Source organism: Neospora caninum, chromosome VIII (assembly GCF_000208865.1).
Source record: "Neospora caninum Liverpool complete genome, chromosome VIII".
NCBI lineage: Eukaryota > Apicomplexa > Conoidasida > Eucoccidiorida > Sarcocystidae > Neospora > Neospora caninum.
The window spans coordinates 5,089,077-5,109,527 of record NC_018395.1 but is presented as its reverse complement, the minus strand read 5'-3'; the positions used below and the strand labels follow the sequence as shown (position 1 = coordinate 5,109,527).

Genomic DNA, 20,451 nt, shown 5'->3' with positions numbered 1-20,451 from the left:
TTTTCCGGCAGGGTATTTCCGCGGCGTGGCGCCTTTTTTATGGATAGGTCACTTACTCGTGGCAAACCCCGTGTGCACCCAGGAGCTCCGCTTCCAATCGGCCGGGCGCCTCCCGCCGCGCCTGTCTCATCGACTCCCTGGACGTTTCCTTTCTTAGAGCTCTCTCTCTCTCCGGCGCCTGTGTCTCGTCGGTCTTTTCGTCAAAATGGATCCGGGTCACTATTCGCGGGAATCCTCCACTCTCTCTGCCGCGTTTCTGGCTTCTCTTGCGCCCTCCGTGTCAGACAAAGATGAAGAGCTCCTTCCTTCTCCTTCAGCGTTTCACTGCACGTGGGCAGTCCACCGCGCAGCCTTTGATCCGGACCGGAGTGGCGTGTCTGCATCCTGTACAACGCCAAGGACGGGGGACGGAAAGGACGCCATGGCAGCGTCCAGATACGCCAGTGACTGGGGTTCGTCTTGGAGTTCTCAAAAGGTCTCGAGGAACCTGGTCCTTACGCTCTGTCTCGTCATCGTGACTTTCACGTCCTCCTTGTACCGCTGCGTGGAACCCCTGCAGGCGCTGATGTCCTCATCTCCGCACTTTCTAGAGAAAGAGGGTCTCCACTTTGCAGATGTCCACATCGTTCTTCAAAACAGCTTTGCACTAAGCTCGGGCATTGGTCTGCTGATTGGTCTGTTCCTTGCCAACGTTGTCACCCGTCGCTGCTCGCCCAAGATCCTGGGCGTCCTGTGCGTCGTCGCCTCCGGGACCGGTCTACTGCTTTCGGCCTTTGCCGATTCGACAGCTGCGATGATGGTCCCCATTGTGCTTCTCGGACTGACCTGTGCGATGACAAATGCGTTGCTTCCTGTCGTGTCCCTTTTCCCCGAAAATGCGGCGCTCGTCTATTCCCTTGTATGCGCGGGAGATTTCACGGGGGTCATTCCGCTCCAGCTCTTCCGCTGTGCCGTCGAGTTCTTCAAATGGAACACGCGATTTGCCCTCTCCGTGTATGTGGGGACGATTTACCCAGTCCTCCTCCTCCTCGTGATACTGCTGCCTGCTTCGCCGTTCTCTAAACCTGAGGAGCTCGAGGCGTCTGCGTCTGAAGACGAAGAGAAACGTCCTTTTCTCCAAGGCGCTGCGGCGAAGCGAGACGGGGGCGCTGACCTCGAAGGGGGGACAGACCTGGAGCGGCCAGCGCGGACACTGTCGGTTCCCGCATCCGACAGTTCCATTGCTGACTCGCCCGGCACGTTTCCACCTCAGCTTTGGGGTCTCTCACTGGGACAACAGCTTTGCTCCCTACACATCTACGGGCTGTCTCTTTGGTGGCTAGCTTCGTCCATCGGGACAGAAACGCTTCGGCTCTACTATCGGCGGGCCCTCAACACACATTCGGACGCGGGCGCCCATGCAGCTGTGGTTGTCGAGCAAGTTTCCAGTTGGGCGGCGTGTTTCAGTTGTCTAGTCCTTCCCGCGGTTTACTGGTTGCACTGGAAAGGCGAGCAGAGCCACCGAGAAAGGCTCGAGGAACTACGTCGTCTAGAGGAAGCGTTTGACACGGATGCAGAAGGAAACAATTCGACGGCTGGCCTCGGACCCTCCAGGGCACCGGGGCATGTGGAACACTGGGGACTCCAAGAGGGAGAGAAAGGGATCTTCAAACGAATGTGCGTATGGTGTCGTGAGAGGCTTTTCGTAATCCCCCGAATCTCACCAAGAGCCTTGGGATTGACATCCAGTGGGCTTCTCGCAGTTATCGGACTTCTTCTTCAGTCCGGTTCCGTTGTGCCATGTTCGATTGCCATGGCCTTCAACTGTATTCTCCAAGCTTTGGCGCCGACCAGCATGTTCCTGATTCTGGCAAGTACGTTCTGAGCAGCCCCAAACATGCGCGGGAAAAATGCAGCGCGTCGAGGTGTAGATTGCTGCGAAAGCCATGTCCTCTTGCGTCTGAGCAGACCTCGTTTTCTGCTGTTGGCGGATCCCACGTGTTCGACTGAAGTGTACTTCCAGCCTGCGTTATGGCTAGGACCTCCACTGAAGCATCTTTTCTGTCCACACTGTATCTCTGCGTGAAGTAACACCCGAGCCACACGCGAGGCGCGGGACCTAGGAAATAGAGCGACGATGTGAACGAAGAAAAGGAAAGTGGGGGAACGTCGGTCCTCAACGCGCTACCGCGATAAATCAACGTACATTGGTACCTGGAAGACTCAGGGGAGAATCGCGTTTCCGTGCAAGACTGGTAAAACGCACATTGAACGAAAAAGATACCTGGCCTGAACACTTCCGGGGTAATGAAATCTTGGCTCCTAGCATGCCGCTGACTCCGCGAAACAGGTGTCCTGCATCGCTGTTTCAAGGTCTAAAAATATTAGGTTTCGATCACCTTGACTTTGAGTCGGCATGCGCTGACAACGCCCCCACTATGGTTTGAATTCTGGGCCCGCGTGTTACGTTTCAACGGTGTATCTCTTTCTGCTGATTCGTGGTGGATATGTAAAGAATCCGTTTTGTGTCTAGCAATTTTCGTGTTTGTTTACGATCTCGCACAAAGAGAAAAGTTTTACAGGTTTTGTGAAAGCGCCTGAGGTAGATTCATTAGGTCGCGTCGCTCCCCTCTTCAAGGAATGTGACATGTGTAGCGCATGTGTTTGTTCTGATTGTCTGTGCTTCAGACACCTACGGCCCGCGGTATTTTCAGCAACTGCTGAGTATCCAAGTCGTGCTTCTCGCGTCCGTAGGCCTACTCGCTCCTCTTTTCCAAAACGTCCTCTTCACCGTTCTCCGACTTCAAAGCGGGGCGCTGACCGCTTTGCTTCTTCTTTGCGCCTTTGTCGGCGTTGTTCCTCTCCTCTGTTTCCGCTGCACTCCTTGCGACCAGTTCGAGGGAAAGCGCATGATAATTGCAGCTACCGGTCTTCCCCTTGCGCTAGAGCGACATTCAGTCGCTGCGATTTTCCGTCAGAGTGGAGCAGATGCGCAGCTTATTTGGGGAAAGCGTAGAAAACAGTGCAGATGCTGACCATGAGAATTATGGAAGCGCGATGCCGATAGGCGATGATCGGGAATTAGAGTTTTGTACAGGGTTTCGGCCGCTTCAATGGTCGCTGATGGCGGCATACAAGCACCATTCATTTGCAGAAAAGAGTACGACTCGAAGTCTAAGGTAAAGTAAAGCCCTATACTGACGAGGGGAGGAACTTTTAGGGAAGCGAAAAATGAGCCGGCTCAGTCCACTCTTCCTGATGCTCGCAATTATCGCGGTGCGACCCAAAGTTGTGCCTTCAAGTGGACAACATATTTTCCGGAGTTTGCGTGACAGGTGCAGAACATAAGGGAGTCCGTGGCAGCGTAATCGCGAATTTTTACGTCTCTGACCGGGAATTCAATGGCTTTTGCTTGTTAGGGAAGCGCCGTGACCTGCATATTTTGTTTCAGCCGTATTGTGCCATGTGCAAACAACATTCCAGCCGGCAGCGTTTACTCGGGTATCAAATCCCTTCTGATATTGGGTCAATGAGGAGCGCGCCCGATGTCGTTGAGAGAACGAAGGCCTCGTGGAAGGCATCTGAAGCCAACGTTAGCCTCATTTGTCCAAAGCGAACATCTGGGCCATGGTACGGACTAACGGGCCAAATGTTGAGGAACCACGTCAGACGTGTGCTCTTCCCGACAGGTTTTCTTGGGTCCAGTTTGAAGCGGGAAAGTGTTGATTTTTCTCGGCGTACTCCAGTGCTCAACCGTTTCAACAGTACGTACCAAGTGCTTGAATGTCTCGAGGATAATATCTAGCCCAAGATTCACACCATTGTTCCAGCGGCACTGAGCTTGCTTTCACATTCAGCACCAGTGACTTTCCTTTTGTTGGCTCCAGCTACGTCGCATGTGCAGCGTCTTGCGTCGCTCACCACTCAGGAAACTGGGCGATGTCTTCCATGTCGTTGGACGAACACTCGATATCAACAGAGTCTGTAGGAGCGTGACTCATTGGTTTCGAGAAAAGAAAATCTCCACTGTCAACGCCTTTCACACTATACACGTTGAAATTAGGAGCCCCATGTGAACAAACAGCAACATGCTGTTTACAGGAAACGGCTGTCCGTTGGGGAGGTTTTCAGACAAGCGAAAAAGCTGGGCTGTCTTCTGTCCATCTCTCCGCAATTCCCATGTCTGTTGGCAAATCATGCTGCTATTTGACACGACCATATCTAGGATGCCGGAGTAACCGATGAGTGGCGCTCGCGAGTAGTGCGTCACATGCAATACCGGGAAAACGGTGGGCCTTTCGTCCCGAACTGGGAGAGGGCGTCAGAATGCTCGTGGTCATAGACCAGCATCCTCTGAAAACCGCGATACTGCCCATATCACACAACCCAAGAGCTTAACTCCAGGTTGAAGTGAAATGGAATCAAGTACCCTCTACCTGGCAGGCACAGCTATTCCAAAGAACGTCGAGGACCTCTTCGCGATAACTCAGAGAGAGAAGCATGTGCACAGCTTAAACTTTTCTTCGCTGGGCACGTTGGCCTCTCCGTCGTAACTGGTCAGGCTTCAGGGATAGGCTATTGCTTCCACGGAAGGCGTGGACGCCACTGGCTACGTTGTTTGGTCCCGGACTACTGAGGCTCTGTGCAGTGCACCCAGAGTCCGATATGAAAACGCCGCCACTATGGCAGGCAAGATCAGTATCGGCTAGATTCGGGTCATTGCCTTGCTCCCAAATGCAGCATGCGTGTTAACTCGTCTGTCGTTATTACGGCGTCCCACACCCTTGAATTAAGATACAGATTAACGGCATCAGTTGTGTGACATAAAAACACCTCTGGCCGTTCTCTTATGCTATTAAAAACTTGGCGTCTCCCCTCTTTCAGACGCCGCGAGCAGCCTTCATGTTGGTGGCTTCCTCGAGCTTCTGCCGACACCACCGGGTACATCAAGATCTTCCGGTCATTTTGGCCAGTTTAGCCTGTGGAAATGATGGGGCATCACTGTGTTCCAACACATTCATCTTTCGCTGCCACTTGTTCGCGTTTCCTTTCCCCTTGGTTTGTTGGAGGAGTGTGAGGTACATGTGAACGCACGCCCTTCGATTGATTCTGACAGCGGACACCCCAGTCGCCACTGTTGGACTTTTGCGGACTAGCAGAGCGCTGCAAGCGACTGCAGTCACGTCAGGTGCCCTCTCCGAGCTCTCATTTCTTGCCCCCCACACGTGTCTCCGTATCGGATGGTGGAATAGGACGTTTTGCTGTGAATGAGGAGGGTTACGAGGCCCATCCACAGCTAAAAAGCCGGAAGGCAACTCTTTTCCAGGCAGAAAAAGATGCCTCAATTTCCAGAAACGCGGCTGAGGCTCGAGCGGCTACGCCGTTAGATGATGTGTTCAAGACACTTCTGCGCAACGCCAGGGGGGTGTTCCGGTTTTGTTCCACCTTCAAAACTTCAGGGTCTGCTACAACCTTCTTCGAATTTTCTGGTGATCGGGGGCTCTGTGACGCTTCGTTTCCGGCTGCAACGCCCCATCCCCACCTCGTGACCATTTTCGGAATGCTGCATGTCTAAAGGCTCCTGGCACTCTCTCTTGTATGCGTTTCCTTCTTCCTCTAAGGTTGCAGCCTCGCGAGGGGAACGAAAAGCGCCTGGGGGATTCGGAGAGAACGGCAAATCCCCTTCACAGGTTCCGCCTACGAACACATCAGAAGGCCGTTTGTAGATGTGCGCCTCCATGCCCCCGCCGCCAGCGGGGGCGGAATCCTGGCCGTCAGTAGCGGCGTGAAGCTCCGCTAGGCCTCCTCTTGCCACCGGGTGTGCCTCAGGCCGCTGAGTGTGGACGTCCTGTTCAGAAATTGTCAGGGAGTGCTGCACACAAGAAACGTGCTGTACTCCGTGACTTCCTTCGATGGCGTCCAAGTTGGCAGTAAGGCGTGCGTCGTCTTCTGCTGGCTCTTGGCGTGCATCTTCTCCACCTGCAGCCTGTTTCGCTCTCTTTGACAGAGCTCGCTGTTGCTCGGAAAACCACCCCGATGGGCGATGCTTTGTTGCGTCAGAGGCGGCACCGCTTTTTGAGGAGAAAGTGCGTCTGTTCGGCAGCGCTGGACCGCGGCTTTGAGCTTCATGGGAGGCGCCAGCAGGGCTTGTTGACGTGGCGGGGCAACGAAAAGAAGTCAGCAAGAGGCGGCGAGCTAGAAGAAGTGCATCGACAACACGAGGATTGGCGGCACTTGATTCGTTCAGAGATTCAAGGCTGCTCTCACGCCTTTGCAAGTGCGGAACCGCTGACCAGGGAGGAGTCTGTTGGTGAACGAGCGACTGCAACTGTTTCTCAATCCGTTCGATCTGCGCCTGAATGCGCCTCTCCTCCCGCCGCTGTTGCTCCTTCCGCAACTCGAGGCCACGCCACAAGTCCCTTTGTTGCCCCACACAGCAACACTGGAAATGGGGCGTGCAGTCCTCGCGCGAAGGCACTAACGCAGCCGGTTCCCCAGACGCCCCGGCGAAGGGGTCGGCACAAGTGGGTTGAACGCACTGCGCACAGCAGCAGCCCGGAGCCGTGGCGGTAGGGGCAGAAACGTCGCGCAGTTGTGACGTAACACGGCTCGTTGAGAAAGATCGCAGCAGCGGAGCACCTGTCTTTGAGTCTCCATTTGCAGGCGGCTCGGAGTTCTGTTCTCTTGGCTCCCAACGGTTTGAACCAGCGAAGAGATATGCGCGAGAGTTCGCGCACCGACCTGCCTGGCCGCTCCAGGACGTTCGTTCGGCTGAGTCCCCGATTGATGCATTCCGAGAGAACGAAAAAGGCACCGAGTCGGCGTTACTGCGAGGCGATTTCACGAGTGTGCCTGTTAGGTCCGCGCGGCCCCGCACTGGTAAACTCTCTTGCTGCCTCTGCTGCCTCTGTGTACCTGGACGCACGCCCGTCGGCACCCCGTCTAATGAGGCGTGTTCGCAGGACTCCCTCATCTCTGAAGCAAGGCGCCGGGAAGTTTTCTTACTGTCCGTTGGTAGAGCTAAGAACGGTGGAGAAGGAACAGTGTGTTTGATGGAGGTGCCCAAGACTGAACATGGGAGACGGGGAGAGTGTGGGGTTCCGGGCGTAGCCGCTTCGAGGAGGGGGAAAACATTTGAAGAGGAGATAGAGGAGGACTGAGACGACTGGCGGGCGCTTCGCGGCGCAAACGAGCACGACTCAACAGAACTGATAGCGCTTTTGACGCCACACGACGAAACAGGGTTGCTGGGGTCTGCACGTACAGAGAGAGAAGACGAGAGGCGTCTTGCCATCTGGAACAGATAGCGTGACTGCTGTATCTTTTGAGAGAGGAGACACATGGGAGGTATATATATGTATATATAGCTATGTATTCAAACCTATGCGTTTATCTGTAATGCGGATGTATATGTTGACGTGTGCACTTTCCGTATCCACTTTCTACCTGCTGTGTAGCGTAGCGGCTGCCTGTGAGGCAAGTTAGAATGCGTTTCCTTCTCTCTTGGCTTAATGGTTGCGCAGCGGTGTCATGCAGCGTTCTGCTAATTGATCGTAGCTCACCGCTGTCGCTTTCCTGTCCGGTCAAGACAGAGACTGGTTTCCTCGAAGAGCCGTGGGATGGAGGGGAGCCCAGCCGAGAGGAACGAGGAGGCGTAGAGGAGGCGCCTGCGAGAGCCGGCGTCTCGTCCAAGAGTTCCGGCTGAATTCTGCCATCGGTTGCAGTCTGAGTCGACACTTTGTGCGGGGTTCCTTGCCGAGGAAAAAGGTTTTCGCCCACCAAGGCGCCATCATGGCCTACGAGCTCCGGGGGGAGGCGGGATTCACCTCTGCCTCCGTTCGCCGGCGTACCATAGCCTGGACAGTCCGTACGCTGCACCGAAGTATGATTGGGAGTTGCAGCAGACGCAGGCTTCTCCCGGGTTTGTCTCGTCGGGGAAGACGATGGCAAGTCTTCCCCTGATTTCTCGATTTCCGAAGTAGCTGTCAGAAGAAGAGCCGCTTGTTCGGAATCTGGAGGCCGTCTCCCACCCACATTACCGCCGTCAGTTGGTCCTCTACTTAACCCGCAGTCACTGTCTTGTTTCCCTCCTCCCTTTTGAGTTGCCAGCATCCCGTTTGCTGGCGCAGGAAACAAGATGAACACACTTGTCGCGTTGTCTCCCAGTTGGACGGGTATAGCTTGCGCCTCCCCAAGGCGGCAAGCAGCTTGCCCGGTCTCCCTTGAGACCTCAACGTCCTTTGTACCTTCCGAATGCGCTCCTCGTTCACGTTGCTGCCCGTTCTTTGTCAGAACTCTTTCAAGTCGTTCGGGAGTAAGGGCTCCGGCATTTCGAAGAATCTCTCCGAGTGACGTGGCGTCCAAGACTGAAACGCGTAATACACCTGAGCAAGGCCGTGCACCTGCAGCCTCGCTTGCTACAGCAGAAACCCATTCGTCGCTTCCAGCGCCACTGTCTGAGAACGAGCGGGAGGCGGCGGATGGATTCGTCTGCGTTCCGATGCTTTGCCGAAGGGGCCAGCTGGCCAGCTGCACTGATGATGACGATTGATTTTGCAGCTTAGAAAACCACGCATCCGACCCACTCCCGGTCGACTGGAATGAATCTTCTGCGCCTAGAAGCGACGAGAGTGACGAACAACAGAGGCTGTCTGATGACCTTCTTTGGCGATGCTTCAAGCGGAGTGTATCCGCAGGTTCGCTGACGGCGACCGGGGCGGCGAGCGGGTAAATATCATCAAACGTGTCGCTTGTTCCTACGCCTTCCACCGCTATTTTATTTTTTTTCTCCGGTGGCATTCGTGTGCCACCAGACGAAGGCGGCCCAGCTCGCGCAGAATTGTTGACGGCATGGAAAGGACGACCGCCGTCAGCCGACGCGAGAGGCACTGCGTCGTGGGTGACCATGGGGCGGCGCGCCTTGATCAAGTCAGTGATTGGGTCAGCGGACTGGTAGATAACCGATTCGTTATAGAACTCTCGAAGCGGACCCAGAGGAAGGAAATACTGCCTCCGCCAGCAAGGGATGAGACGCGATTCCGACGCAATAGAGAGGGTGGAAAGTGACACCTGCAAAACGACATATTTAGGACAGCCGGGATGCCTCCATCAGACAAAGGGACAAGCCTAGCCTTGGTCAGGGCGTTACGACCTTTTGCTTTCATTCCTTTGTTCTCGACAGTTAAGCCCGCAGGAGAAACACCGGCATATAGACTGTCGGTTGCTTCCCTGCTTCTCCTTCAAACAGATTGGGTCTTACCTGAAGTTCTGATGCTTCCGGATTGAGGCAAAAAATCATGCAAACGCCACACTCGGGCTGGAGGTAGTCGAACAAAACCCTGTTCAAGGCTGACTGCCGACGATCGGACTCATCAAGTGTGCTAGTCTGCAAGGACGAGAGTTAAATAAAAAGCGCGAACGTCCTGCCTTCCAGATTGGCTTCACTGGAAGCTGCTAGACGGAACCACGCAAGCATCTCTCTGCAGCGGTATAGGTGGAGGCTGAGCAAGACGGAATCGATAGGTCTTATTTACGTACGTGTTATACATATATGTACGTACTGACCTGCATTTTGCGTATGAGCCGGTTAAGCGTTGAAATCGAGGCATTCAGAGAGCGGCTGCAGCATCCCCACTTCGACTCGTCTTTATACCCATTTGCTGTATACAGACGCCGTGGTAGGTAGGATGGTGCTTCGCGTTCGCATCCGGCGAGATCGACGAGAGTCAGCACGCCGTAGAAGGCGCATGCGCCCACGGGACGTTCGGGGATCACTGGGCGCTTCAGAAATTCTACGGCTCGCTCCTCCGACACGCGCGTGTGCACGAAGAATTGAACCACTGCATGTGATCGACTAGATCTGCGTTCAGGGAACAGAGCACGAACAAGGCAGTTCTGGTTTTTCCCTAATACCGCTCCACGTGACGTGGCGATGCACTGTCCCGAGCTGCGTCAATGTACACCACTTCAGGAAAGACATGCAGTTGTGTAAGCTGCAAGCACAATGGTCTCATTTGCATGCTTATCGCTCTCTGCGCAAAGGACAGCAGCGCGACCACGATCAGTTAGGCAGCTGATCAGCCTCGGCTATGCGCAAATGAGCTGACCTCGAGTTGAGATGCGAATCACCGACCCGCCGTTGCTGTCGGGCTTCCTCCAACAGATCGAGCGCACTGTGCTCGTCATTGACTGTGCAGACCTTGAAAGTAAACTTGGAAGTCTTGATGAAGCATTCTTCGTGGCGAACTATCAAGGGGGCGCCAGTTCTCCGGTCCGTTTCGCACTCCGGCAGAAGATCATAGAGCACTTCTCCAAAAATTTCGACTGCGCACACGGAAATTGTCTGCTGCAATCGCGCCTTGGCCCGGTGCTCGAAGAGCGAATGAATGAAATGCTGGACCAAGCCCTTCTCTTTTCTAGTCCCAAACAAGCTGGAGTAAAGCACAGGCCATCCACATCCGAGTGTACGTGTTACAAGCTTGACTTCTGCGCGTCAACTCTATCCCCAACTATGGGTTTCGCTCCATCTTCAGATGACAGAACCGACGCTGGCATCTCATACGAAACGCCCCGGCTTTGGACGCACACATCAACTCGGAGGCAAAACGCTCCTCCTCAAGATGGCGTCACCATCGTGTATCTGTCACTATGTAGCATTTGGACGGACGACCTGAATATCCCCTTGTAGAGATGTATGCTGACCAAGCGAACCGTCTGCATGATAGTTTAGGCCGCGTGTGCATCGCTACGAGGCTGTGCAAATTTCGACAATCCAGCGGGTTCTGCTTCCGCTGAACGAGGCGCTGGGACGGTCACATTCTGCCGTGGTTGTTGGCTTTTGTAAACGCAAAATAGGTTTCTGGAAATGGCTCGTCGGCCAAATTTGTGTGTGCGGGTGAGGTCTGCGGCTCAGCCAAGGAGAAGTGTGTGTGCGTATGTCTGGCGTCGGACACTGGGAGAGGGGCGGATGTACTCAATCCCAGTTGACTCAAAACGCCAGATAGCCTGCATATGCATACCTGTGTGTTTTCCCGCTTCCAGTTTGCCCGTAGGCGAGGATAGTTTCTTTGATGCCCAAGCCGATCGCTTCGACTATGCGCTGGCCGCCTATTTCCCGATACACGTCATCGTTCGTTTCAGGGTCAGCGAATACTCTGCTGAAACGGAACTCTTGTAAGCAAGTCCCTCTATGACAAATCACTCGGGTGTTGTCCTCGGGATGTACACACAGTGCCAGTTTTCTACCGCTATTGAGAGTGAGGCCCCGAATTCGGACGACAACACGCCTATCAGCAACGTTTTTGCCAGATTCTCCATGATTCTCGACAGAAGACCCATTTGTTATCCCCCATTCGTCGGGAACCCTGGAGGTATTCGCCTTCTTACTGCCCATCCCGTGGTTGCCCGCTTTTCTTGCGTAGCCATCCTCAGGAGCGTTATCAGCATCGGGCTGACCAGCATGAAGAAGACCTGCCGGCACGGAGGTCCGTCGTTTTGCTCGCTCGCGAGTATCAGCGCAGCGTCGGTAGGGCGCGACGGGCGACGCCAGATGGCAACGGCTAGAAGCCAATGTATTTGAGCTGCCGCTCCTCAGACAGGGGCCAAGAGTGCAGGAGGCGGGAGGTACGACGGACGGCTTGGACGGTTTGCTATCCGCACGAGCCGAAAACATGCTGCAAGCTGGCATCCCTTCAACTCCCTAGCAATGCATCACGAGCCAGAAAACCCTCTCGAATAGCTGTTGGACTCGGAGCGTTATGTATCACGTGAGAAAACCTCGTACACAATATACAGTCAAAGGTTTGCGTGCATAATAACGTTCACGACACGAAATATACAGGTGGCCCCCCAGCAGACGGTCGACTGGTTTTAGTCATAGGCCAACTGTCGCTGAAGCAGGTAAACTGGACTCTGCGCAGAGGGACACATCACTTCTTTATCATCAGGACTTCAGGAATTGAACCTACGTTCACGGCGTGTGGAAAGCGTTCGAAAGTCCGGAGTTCATCAGGAACAATGGGAGCCAAGTTAAACCAGTTTGTCCGATTATTCAAGCGAACACCAACTTTTTATTAAATATAAACGACGACTCACAAGAAAGTAACTTGGACAGAGCGTCTTGTGCAATCGAGCATAGAGTGAGCCGCTTTGCCCGAAAGAGCAGCATCACACTGTTATCTGGCATCCACTATCACCTTGTTGCTAGCGAACTAACGTATCTTTCTATTTTCGCGGACAAGAATCGATTCAGAGGTTAGAGAGTTGCACGTGGCGTCCGGCCCACCATTGAGATTTCCCAAGAAGCGGTAGTGCACTTTTGAGCGAAGCTTCATGAAAACTGCGGTGTCCGCAAGTCTGTGAATCCAGGGTGTGGTAAGGAAACCCATCATTCTATGCTGGACATAAGAAAGCGATGCTCAGAGTTCCATCGATTTTTGCTGGTACCTCTCAGGACGGAGCTTTCGGGTTGCATGCGGGGCATTGAGGGCCCCTCGCCAGGCAGAGGCGCAGCTGACAGTAGTCGGGATCACTCGACCATAGTTTTGTGAGGAAGAGCAGGATCAACACAGCGGTCGTCCCCTGCTCTATGGAGGGTGAACGCTCTCTCAAAAAAGCCAGTTTATAGCAGTTGTATCTCCGAGTCAGTCGCCCCACAGAAGCCACATGTTATTGGGAGACCGCTCCGAAATCCCACAAATTTTGGGGGGGTTCTGTTACTCTGGTGATAGCAGAACATCGTGTGACACCGTGTCTCACACTTTCATCCTTCAGGCACAACGACTGTTGCTGTCCGCCGAAGTTTGGACGTAGACAACCATAAAATCGGGGAAGACTTTGATGGAACTGGCCTCTCGCCCCGATACACGACAAATAGCTTCTTCGCTGATCCGATGCCTGTGTGTTCTGAACATTTGCTGGCGCCATCTGCCCCAGTAAACCCGGGGCCACGCTAGGACATAAAAAAACCAGGAAGTAACGTGCTTCTTGCACCATAGAGGCAGGAACAAAGGCAGGGGGTTTCTGCGCTCTTACGAGTGACGTCTCCATACCGTAACCATTTGGGAAGGGGCTTTTTCTGTCCGGCGTCGTTACGGTCGCTTCGTCTGGATATCGTTTCTGTACTTGTGAAGGAAGAGCGGTAGACCGTCAGCATGTGCAATTGTTTGCTGCAGTGGCACATAAACATTCCAGTAAAAGGCTGCGGGCGGCTGCTTGTAGTTAGCGTACCACCCAGGAGGAGCTTCACACACACCTGGAGTGCCGCATGGCAGGATAAATATGTGGTTCAATACGCAGTTAAGACACACTGCAGTAGAGATCCCCGAGATTTCAGGCATACGTGGCGGTGGCAGCCTTTCCTTCTGGTGATCGGAGTGCCCTTTTTCTCTGTGCAAGTCATGCCGCAAAACCACTGGTATAATGGTGGGCACGCAGCCATCTTCCACGGCCTTCGGGCTGGCGAACCAGCTTGTACAGTGGTGATGAGCGCTGCCGCTTGCACACAGAAGCAACACACACCCAGAGAACCATGAGAAACTCTGTGTTTAGCGCTGAACATCCCTCCTGCAGTCCACACCACTGGGTATCAGGGCCGGCGCCTTCCAGCAGTCCGTTCACCGTTTCAGGCGGTTCTATAACCCAGACGTCTTGCGGTGTAAGCGACTGCTGGGCGACCTGGTTTGCCGTCAATAGCCCATGCAACGGCTACCCTTAAGTCAATATCTGCTCTATGACTCCAAGCGCGAGCGCAGTGTGGTTGCAACTCCTTCGCTCCTGGCCAGTGCCGGGACCGCAAGCAACCTCGAACCAGCCAAAACTGCAGAACAAACACGTACATTGCACCGCTTGCGTTCGGCGTCTTAGCGTCATCACGCTAGCTTACCGACGCCAGAAAACGCTCAGATATGTGCGTGTCCGTAGTTTCGTCCACTTCAGCTGTGTGGCTCGCCGGTTCCGAAACCATGTGACATAGCTACTCACGATACGCAGTATTCTTCAGAAGAGTGTATGTTTGGGGCAGTTCTCCTGCCACTGTTGCATATAGCATCTTTTTTCTGCTCCATCGTCATACTACGTTAGACTGTGTCAGTGCCTCACGCCTCTCTGTACGTGGCAGTCGCATACGCAACTTGTCTGACGGGATTATCCCCACGCCGCCCGAAGTACAGCAGCTTGGGGTTTGATCGCCAGCATACCCAAAACGGCAACAATCTCAGTTCACTATACTGCCCTTGCTCCTTTAAAAACGTTTGTATGACAAGCACGTAGGAACCATAGGCAGCAAATTTGGTGTTTCGCAGCGCTTTGTCGCTAAGCGACCTTAAGTCCATGTAATGTAACAACCAAAAAGCAGTGGCCCCAAAAAGTGACAAAAAAGAATCATAAAGCTCAAAAAACCCCACCACCTCCAGCCGACAGGTGGGGGGGCCTTTGCAGTGGTCGCTGTCCCGTGCGGTCCCATAATACTCTCTACACGGAAGCTCGTGCCTACGTCATAAGGCTTTGACACAACGGAATGCTGTTCCCGGTCCGAACCATCCGATTGTTTCCTGGCATTCTTCGTGTGTAAGGGGACGCCGCTTTGACGTTTTGCATGGCTGCTGCCCGCTGTCGTAGGAGAGGCAGGCGCACAAAGGCAGCACGAAGACAAAAAGAAGCGCGAAGACGTGGCTGTGGCGCAGGGGAAATTATCCCTTCTCCGCAGAGTGTATGCGTCGTGTAGACGAGCCATGTTCAGGAAAAGGATGGGACAGGCCGTGCTGAGACGAAGAAATACCTGTAACAAAGAGACAACACACGGAAGCGGGTTAGAAGCTCCGAAAACACCTCTGCCTCCCCGTTTCCCCCTCTGGAGGCTGGCCCTTTTGATCGGGACTGGCCGAGAGTGCCCACTGGCAAACTCTGGCGAAACAGAAATGCCAAACGGTGGCCTAAAGAATCGTGCACAAGTCGAGGATGCTACTGGGTATGCCCGATAGAGTCCATTAAACACGAACGAAACACCAGTGACCCAGATCGTTTAAGCCAACGGGAGCGTCTTGGAGAAACACATTAGCGGGCGCTGCTTGGACCGCATGCGCACGGGCTGTTGCAGGCAGTCAACTCGAGATCACAAAAACTGAAGCGTCACGGTCCCTGACGCGGCTAGCACTTTGCCAGATAAACTCGCTTGTCGGTCACCATCCATGACTTTTGGGGAGCGAAAGGCTATGCGATTTTACATTCGCAGATGAAGCAAAGGAAGGCCACCAGAAGCGCCTCCGCTCAAAGGGCCACTCAAGAAAGCAGCGAACGCGGCAGAACGGCAACGGCCTCTCCCTCGATTGAAGAATATCGGGACCAGAGGCGCCTCTTACGTTCGTGTTGCCGCATAGAAACATGAACATCATCAGCAACGTCAGCTGAAAGATTTCCCCGAAGGCAGGGTCCAGCAAGGCGGCGACAAGGACACGGCTCCCTTGTCTACAGAGAGAAACGAATTTCCCGAACCGCCGTGGATGCTCCGAATGCTTGACAGGTCGCCTGTCCTCAACCGCCTGCTGCAACTTCTCTCCCGCCAGCGGCTTCTCTATCTCGTCCATGCCTTGGCAGTCCTCGTCATCGTCCAAACGCCCCGCACGGAGTCTCGCGCGCCACGCTCGGTGGAGAAAAAAAAGGATGCACGAGAGGGCAAGGAAGTAGAAAGGGAGAGCCAGAAGAATGAGGTACAGCTTCTTGAAACGGAAGAACCCTAGAAAGTAGACGTCCCAGTATTCGCGTTGGATCCAGGGGTAAATGTTGGGAATGCGAGCCTGACACCACTGCGGCACCGGCAAAATGGAGTCCGACAGAGATCTCTTCCCACTGCCCGTAGGGACACCGCGGCCGGCTAGACCCGATTGATGATCGCGTTGCTCCTTGTAGTTTTTTAGTTGATCTGCCGGCCACGTGTTCGTGAAACCCTCGCCCCAAGGTGTGTCCCCTGAGTCGTCAAAAGGCTCGGAAAAGACCCCGCGATCCTGTGCCTTTCCGACTGGATTCGTCGCGGGGTCTTTCCCAACTGCATGCACGTCCAGTGTCACTGAACTGTTCAGAGCTAACTCGACTGTAGCTTGCTTAGCTTCAGACACCCAAGAAGACAAAGAGGTAGAACGCAGACGACGCAAGAGAGAGAAGACAAAGCCGATTGATCGAGGCAGCCCCACAGCAAGGGCATCGTAGGCAAATTGAGAGAATGTCAACGTGTGTCTAAACTTGTTGGGAAGCGTAGAGGGGAACTTGGACTCGTTCTGGGAGAGAGCAGGCACGACCCCTGGCCTCCCTAGAGAAGATGAGATGGACCCGCGAGTTCCCTTAGAACCCGCAAAGGACGACGGAAGACGAGTGCCCGAGTGTCCCGCCTCCGCGCCTCGGCTGTACGGTGTACGGACAGCCTGTCCGAGAAACGCGGATGCGACATTGCAGGCAGGAACCGCGACTTCAGAAGTCTTAGGGCATGCACAGTATAGGTAATATGGGTATGCCAGAACCAGGAAAATGGGCAAGACGACTGCGATAGCCTGCAAGAGCGCAACAATCCAGTGAGCGCCTGTGGCGACCAGCAATCTCCCGTACGACCTTCTTTGTTTCCTTTTGTTCTGACAGACCAAACACGGCGCCGAGCTCATGACGTCTTCGGTAGTAGAGGAACAGCCGCCCACATCTTCCCTCGCACGCGGACCAGCCTCCCTTTTGTCGTCATCGCCTGAACACCGATGTGTGTTCGCTGCGGATTTGTCTCCATCCCGCGATTTGCATGTCTCTCTGATGGACGCCGAGTCGCCTGCCGCGGATGGAGAGACACGGAGAAGAGGCCTCTTAGGCGGCGAGCGTGCGCGCATGTCTCCTCCCGTTCTCAACGACCGAATTAGAGGGCACGTTCGGAGTGTGTGGAAGAAGAGCGGAACCAGAGCAACCGACCCATTGGACCGGAGAAACGATGCAAGGCAAAAGAGGAAAGTCGCCCCCCATCGGAGAAGAAAGGCAGATGGGAGTAGCAGCAGGCATTTGCGCAGCGTTGCGACCGAAAAGTCGCGTTCAGGATTGACGCGGCCCGATTCGTGGGCACGCGGAGACAGCGTCACACCCTGCTTGCGGTTAGCGCCTTCCCGTCTTCTCTGCTCAGCAGCAGCCTTCGGTTCGTTCTCTCCACAATGAAGCAGATTTCCTCGAGTGTCTAGACAGCAGCGAGACGTGCGGAGACCAGCCGTGCGCTCAGCCACGAGGAGCAGATACAGGCCCCAAGTGTTCAACGCCGCGAAGAGGCTCTCGGTGTACGCTGCACTCATGTGGATACTTGCGGCCGAAAAAGAGAACCAACCGGCAGCAAGGAAGGCAATTCTGCAGGCTTGTTCTCGTTCGTCTTCTTCGTTTCCCCTCTTTTCGGCCAGTACCATGTAGTCGCCTTTATCTTCTCTCTCCACATGGTCATTCTCGCTTTCGTTTATACACGAGGCCTGCACAGCCTCCGAACCAGGGTGTGCCTGGATCTGGGAGGGTTTAGGGACGAGGGCAGTTAGCGACAATTGTCTCCCGCTAGAGAGTACGGTAGCTGAGGCAAGACAGTTTGGTGAGGCTTTGTCGGCGCTGTCATTCGATTCGGCCTCTGCAGCAAGATGCAGACGCGCAACTTCGAAGACACCTAACGCGGCGAAAATGAAGGCCAAATTGCTGACAAGCACGGCAGCAAGGCCGTACACAGTGGCGTCATCTAAACCAGGAAGAAACGAAGCAGGCTCATGAAGAGGATCAGGCGAGTCAAAAGATGCGTTGGATCGGAACTCTTCGCCTCTTTTGTCCGTTGGTGTTTCGGAAGAAAAGAAGGAAAACCGAGGCCAGGCTGTTTGGGCAACCCTGCAAGCTTGCGAAAGCACACGGCGGAGGAAGCCGCCGAGGTGTATGTACACCAGAGAGAGACCTGGGAAGAAGGCATGAGTCAGCTCGAAGTAGTACGCTGTCTCCTGCAGAGCAAACACTACAAAGTATTCGCCGTCCCAACTGAGGAAGGGAACAACGAAACGCCAGACGAAGTCATCGATTCTTGAGGCGGACGCAGGTGAAGACCTAGAGTTTCCCGGACTGGACTGGGAAGCTGGAGACGAGACGGAGGATGACAACCGCGTGGCAGAAAGACCCGCAGACGATGCGCGACTTCCGCCTGATTTTCGGGACCCTAGTCCCGCTGGTTCCAGTCTTTCTGCTCCATCGAATGAGCCAGGAGGCGGGTCGCGTCCCCAGGGGGGTAGGGCACTCACAGGGATGACCTCAGATGGAAGAAACGTAGAGGCACCGTTCCGGAATGTAAGCAACTCGCTGTCACGTGTAGGTACACCAGAACTGGCTCCCTGCTCGGGGAAAAGCGGGGCAATGGCCTCTTCCGTGAGAGGCTCCAGAACAAGAACTCTGGATTTCTCTGACTGTGGAGCAACATGCGGGGGTTGTGCCTTCTCAAATTCCGCACGTTCTGGATTCTCAATTCCTTCTTCGGTGTGAGACCTCGGGGGCTCGAAATCTGTCAGATGGAAAGGATGAAAATGCCTGAGAGCGGAGCTGTGAGGAGAAGAAAGACGGTGCTCCAAAAGAGACGAGGAAATGTAGTCTTGTCTCTTCACAGCCGTGGGGTGAAGAAGAGAAGACTGGCTGTTGTACGCTGGATGACGATGCGCCCAAAAGCACGTTAGAGAGAGACAAAACAATCGGGAAAGGAAGGCAACGACCACCACGCGAAGCCGAAGCCGAGAAATCCCCGCCTTTAAGGGCTTGTCCAACTGCGCACCTGCCGGCATTTTGCCCGCCAAAAACGTGAGACGAGGGGAGGGGACAACACACCTGGACGCAAGAGGACAAACGGGGACCGCACCCCACTGAAGAACGAGAGACACAAAGAAAAGAATGAGGAAACAACGACAAGGGAGGAAAAGGAGACAAGTGAGTTGTGGATGGAGGATTTTCGCAGACCATGGGGAGCCTGGGACCGACGCGGGTCAGCGAAGTCGACAGGGACAGAAAGGCCGGAACGCTGGACCTGAAGCCTTCATATTGCTTCTCCCTCGTTTGTGCAACTCTGTCCCGTGTCCGGCCTCCTTGGGGAGCGACATGCACCCGAAGAAGCCTGAGGAAACTCTGAAGCGGGAAACCGCGCCTGCGAGAAGACGCTTCTGGCCGCGCAACGCGCGTGAGGCGCGAAAGGCCGCGGCGCGCCAAGCACGGGCACCTTACCGGCTGCTCGGAAAACCAGCAGAGACAAGGGAGAACGAGAAGAAGGCGCTCTTTGATGTAACGCAAACGAGAGAGAAAGAGAACAACATGAGGGCTCTGCGGACTCGAGCTTCTGAATTCAGGACCGATTCACCGGCCGTGGCGGACCGGCACCAGAGGAACCTTCCTGAGGGGGGGAAAAGGCGTCTCCACCGATCACTACATCTTTCGGGTGACCTTCAGTCGCCAGGTGGATAACTTGACATCCACAGATGCAGGAACAAACATCTTTGCTGTATACAAAAACTCAACTGCATACCAATAAACATGTATGGTTGTGTGTAACTGCACTCACACGTCGAGCTGCACGTTGTAGCCATCAAACAGATATATGTAAGTCGTTACAGATATAAAGAAGATGTAGGTCGTCACAGATATAAAGAAGATGTAAGTCGTCACAGATATAAATATGATGTAACACCTGGCTCATTTGCTGTGTCCCTGTTGGCTGGAAGAATTGCGAGTTGGGAGGTCTGTGGTTCCCCTTTGGAATACGGCTGTCTTGTGTGTCTCCGCGCAGCGCGTCTCTCCTGGAAAGAAGAGGAGAGATGCGAAGTTGGTCGGTTACCTTCCCACGGCAGCGCCTGACCGCTAAAAACGAAACGGCCTCTTTCTGGTCAGATCTTCTTTTCACTGGAGACCGGCCGCCGCCACCTTCCTCTGCCCGGAGTTCGCTGGGCACGGCGAAAAGTCGGGGACATCCGGCTCCAGCACAGCACGCATCTTTTCGCCCGTCTCTCTGTCACGCGGGCGTTGCATTTTGAGAGGCACGAGAGCGAACCCGCGATAGGCAAAGAACCTGTTCTTTCGGCCCACAGGAAAGCTGCTTTTCTGTTTCCTCTCTTGCTGGTCTTCCCGAGTCTCGAATTTTTTTCGGGACCCAAGAGGAAGGGAAGCCTTGTCCGTGTCCAGCATCTCACGAGCTGAGAGAGAGACAGCCCGCGGCGACCAATGAGACGGTCGCTAGCTTTTTCAGCGAACAGAGCGCTTTTTGCCGCGTTTTTGTCTTTTGCCTTCCCCTTCTCTCAACGTAAAAGGGTTGTTCTTGGCATTTTGCTTGTGAGCAAACGACACACTTTTGACCTGTGTGCCTTGACCGTCTTGGGGCGGATTCGCCTCCAGCGGTGTGTGTGTGTTTGTGTGTGTCGACGTAAAGGCCCCGGTATGTCACGGAAGAATCTGACGCTGATTTTTGAC

The 20,451-nt window shown here is 54.4% G+C and overlaps 3 protein-coding genes across 3 annotated transcripts; 1 reads left to right on the top strand and 2 right to left on the bottom strand.

Moving 5' to 3' along the window:
• Positions 1–205: 205 nt before the first annotated feature.
• NCLIV_036450 (conserved hypothetical protein) lies at positions 206–3,014 on the top strand (the record flags this gene model as incomplete). Its single annotated transcript, XM_003883846.1, has 2 exons — positions 206–1,853; positions 2,668–3,014. 2 exons carry the CDS (start codon positions 206–208, stop codon positions 3,012–3,014), a joined length of 1,995 nt encoding a protein of 664 aa, XP_003883895.1.
• Positions 3,015–5,434: 2,420 nt separating this feature from the next.
• Positions 5,435–11,665, bottom strand: NCLIV_036440 (Kinesin-related protein 13, related; the record flags this gene model as incomplete). Its single annotated transcript, XM_003883845.1, has 6 exons — positions 5,435–7,233; positions 8,022–9,048; positions 9,239–9,364; positions 9,544–9,838; positions 10,086–10,302; positions 11,014–11,665. The coding sequence occupies 6 exons, from the start codon at positions 11,663–11,665 to the stop codon at positions 5,435–5,437; spliced, it is 4,116 nt and encodes a 1,371-aa protein (XP_003883894.1).
• A 3,333-nt stretch (positions 11,666–14,998) lies between these two features.
• Positions 14,999–18,782, bottom strand: NCLIV_036430 (Phosphatidylinositol glycan class V, related; the record flags this gene model as incomplete). Its single annotated transcript, XM_003883844.1, has 2 exons — positions 14,999–15,064; positions 15,336–18,782. 2 exons carry the CDS (start codon positions 18,780–18,782, stop codon positions 14,999–15,001), a joined length of 3,513 nt encoding a protein of 1,170 aa, XP_003883893.1.
• Between the last annotated feature and the right edge of the window lie 1,669 nt (positions 18,783–20,451).